General features: G+C 37.5%; 1 protein-coding gene across 1 annotated transcript; it reads right to left on the reverse strand.

The window, feature by feature from the left end:
• Nucleotides 1-1,080: 1,080 nt before the first annotated feature.
• LOC113066130 (protein arginine N-methyltransferase 6) lies at nt 1,081-2,432 on the reverse strand. The gene has a single exon (XM_026237804.1). It carries the CDS (start codon nt 2,267-2,269, stop codon nt 1,202-1,204), a length of 1,068 nt encoding a protein of 355 aa, XP_026093589.1. The 5' UTR covers nt 2,270-2,432; the 3' UTR covers nt 1,081-1,201.
• Nucleotides 2,433-3,739: the final 1,307 nt, after the last annotated feature.

A 3,739-nucleotide genomic window follows, 5' to 3' on the forward strand; every position in this document is an offset into this window, starting at 1 on the left:
ACAATCTAGAATCTGAGGGTGCAAAAAATCTAAATACTGAGGAAATAGCCTTAGGAGTTTCCATAGGAATTCTTAGAAATGCATATTTACAGTAGGAAATTTACTAAATATCTTCATGGAACATGATCATCCTAATGATTTTTGGCATAAAAGAAAAAATTATAATTTTGACATACAATGTTTTTTTTTTTTTTTTTTTTTGGCTATTGCTAAAAATATACCCCAGCGACATAAGACTGGTTTTGTGCTCCAGGGTCACATGTAGTTAAAAAAAGCAAAATACTGTATGTGGGCTTATCAACTTTCAAAAGGAAAGGAGAAAATACCTCTCATATATGTTGTTAAAATATCTAAAAATATCACAAACCGTGTTTCGAAGATAAACGGAGGTCTATTGAGGGTGAATTATTAATTACAAAATTTTTATTATTGGGTGAACTAACCCTTTGATGTCAAAGGATGTGCATCCAATTAAACTTCAGAGAGTAGTCACCTGATAATATAGCTAAATACTAATATCTGACTCACAGGCTAATAAATCACTGCTGTTTACACATTTAAAATAGTGTCAATACTCCTATTTGTGGCAATGCAACTACTTTTAATGCTAATAAGTGTGATTTTTTTAAAATCATTTTGACACTGCTTTGGGTCACCAGCCAATCCAAGCCCAAGGATCTAACCTAACCTCAGGGGCTTGCAAATATTTTCCAAAACTTTATCTTGAAACTGTGAGTGATCATAATCCTATGCTACTCGGGCCAACCAAAACTGGACCTATTTTCTCTTCAATCCCTGGTAAATAAAAAATGGAGTGTTTCCATTTTTTTTTCACACAATAAAGAAAATTACAGAGTTTAGGCAGTTTTCCCCGCAGACACTTAACATAGATTTCAAAGCAACTATTCATAGTGAATTCTGTGCAAAACCAAGTGAAAAAAAAAAAAAAAAAACACCATCCAAAAGGAGCGCTAATGGATTTTATTATTATGTATTTCAATAATCTGGAATGTATCCCACATTATTTTAAGATCCTAATAGATTATATGAAAATCCACAAAAAAAAAAAAAGACAAAAGATTTTCCAGTGTATCCAGTGATTCTGTTTATTTCATCACAATGAGACTTCAAATTCCAAATTTCATTAGCATTCCTTCTATTTGACTAGGGAAATAACTACAAATAAATAATGGCCAAATCTCTATTTAACTTCTAAATACTGATCAGGAATAGAAAAAGTTTTGGAGTGCTTTTTCTGTTCACCTATTGAATAGTCCACATGGATGCATATATGTCTAGTATTCTCCTCGGAGGGATACAAACTGATCTCCCCCTCAACTTTAGTGTCCTGCATCACATCCACAGCATCATCCAGATACAGCACAGCCTGTTTCCAGTGTGTCTCTGGTTTGAAGGGAGATGTGGAGAGCACCAGGGCCTTCTCCTCAGAGGGGAAAGTCACCGTGAACCACACACAAAAGGCGTGGATGGAGGACGAGCCGAAGCACTGGCAGCTGAACACGCCCCTCACATCTCTGACCTGCTCCAACGTGACCGTGTTCAAATCCAGCTCGGCAAACTTACACGGGTGGGAAAGCACATCCTCTACCGTCACCGGATTCACAGTGATGTCTTTGTTCATGATGCACTTCCTGGCAAAGTCGGTCATGCAGGACATGTCCACGCCGTACTGTGCTTTGACGGTGCTCCAGAAATTCAATCTACCCTCCACCACCAGATCGTTTATGGGAGCGATGTAAAGATCCGCGCGGGACGGTAATATGAGGCCACCGGGTTTGAGCCACTTATCCCGGGCGAAGATCACTGAGTTCAGCATGGATTCGTGGAGGAGCGCGTAGCCCATCCATTCACTGACGATCACATCTACCTGTTCGGCCAGTTCGATTGTCTCTAGTGTGGCTTTAATGACTTCGATTGTGTCCTCCATCTGATTCAGTTTTACGATCCTCACAGCCTGATCGGCGATCGAGCTCGCTTCGACTGCATAAACCTTCCTGGCCCCTGCTTGCGCACAGAATAAGCTCAAGACGCCGGTACCGGCTCCCACATCAAGCACCACTTTCCCCTCTATTGACTTACTGTTTTTAAAAATGCCCATTCTGTACGTATTAGTGCGCACAGTGTCTGCAATCATCTCTTCGTGAATAGTGACATCGGAGTAGCTGTCAAAGTACATGTAATCCTCTGTACTCCTATCTAATTTTCTTTTCTTGGTACCGTGCTGTGACATTTTCCACAAGTTTGCCATGCGTCTTTAATTTTCCCAAAGTAGCTTCCGTATCCGAAACGCAATACAGAAAGGCATCATGGGAGATGTAGTTTTTAAACACGGCTGCTTGATTCGGAAAGAACGATAGTCTGTTATGAAATGAACTACACTTCCCAGTGGCAAGGAATTCTTACAGGAACTAGATATGATTTTATTTATTTATTTAAAAAAAAAAAAAACACGTTATTGATACATTTTTGTTAGTTTACTTAGCTATAGTCGTTTTTGCTTTCAGTAATTTAGCTAAATGTGACAACATCCCCTTAAGAACATGTGGAGACAACTCCCATGGAATGATAATTCATAAACTAAACAATTAATTATATTCTAAAAAGGCTATTTCTCTTGGGTGCTGGGTTAGTCTGTATTATAATTATTGTTATCTATAAACAATATTTTGAAATCAGGTGAATAAAGTGACAAGCTACATATTATAATCAATTCTGTTCTAGACCTATATGCAAAACAAATGTACCACTTATATTTGTTTGGTTATTAAAGTTAATGCTGCATGCTGGCCCACACAAATAAGTGGATTAAGCCTGATAAATTCTCTCTCTCTCTCTCTCTCTCTCTCTCTCATACAGTTTCTAGCATTGCTGTCTGCCTGTTTGGCAGTAGTTCCAGGACAGTTAAAACTGACTGTGCCCAGCTGTAGCTGTACTAACATAACATCATGGCTCCGTCTGAGCCAAGCTGCATTTTCCACCATGACGGATAGCATGATCTGCTTTTAACCTTAATAAAATAGCACTGCCTCATCCTCAGCCGTCACTCTCCCCACACATGCTAAAGGCTACACACTGACAGCTAGCTATTCCTCCTGAATACAGTGTGTTTTATGATTTCTTCTGCTATATCTATGGTGTTAAATGTTCACGGTTGGGTTATAAGATCTGGCCTTTTTTCAGCAGTGTCCTTTAGTTGAACTCACAGATTAAGAAGTCAGAGGAAATGGGAGCACATAGGTTATCATCATATGACATCTATTCACATTTCTGTTAATGGAAAAATTAAATATTATACAGGGTTAATTCAGTATACATGTAAATGGGAATTACAGCACTGCATTCATGAAGCTAAAGAAAGAAAGAAAAAAAGTTCCACAAAATTCTAATTTCCTAAGATTTTATTTATGAACAATCCATCCATGTGCTACATACAAATACAATAATAATAATAATAATAATAATAATAATAATAAACAAAACATATATTTTCTGGATGTTGTAATAAAGAAGAAAAGAGACAGAATCTACTTCTGTTTCATCATGACTTTGCAGTCAACATGACATCAAAACACCTATTTACTTTCTGAATACATATTAATGGATTAGAACAACTAATCTGTTCACTGCCACACAGACTATTTACCAATCTTAACTGTTAGTCAAATAGCTTACGTATTGTTTTAGTAAACTAGCATTTAGTCTGGCTCCATTCTGGTAC

The sequence above is a fragment of the Carassius auratus genome, chromosome 49, assembly GCF_003368295.1.
Source record: "Carassius auratus strain Wakin chromosome 49, ASM336829v1, whole genome shotgun sequence".
Taxonomy (NCBI): Eukaryota; Metazoa; Chordata; class Actinopteri; order Cypriniformes; family Cyprinidae; genus Carassius; species Carassius auratus.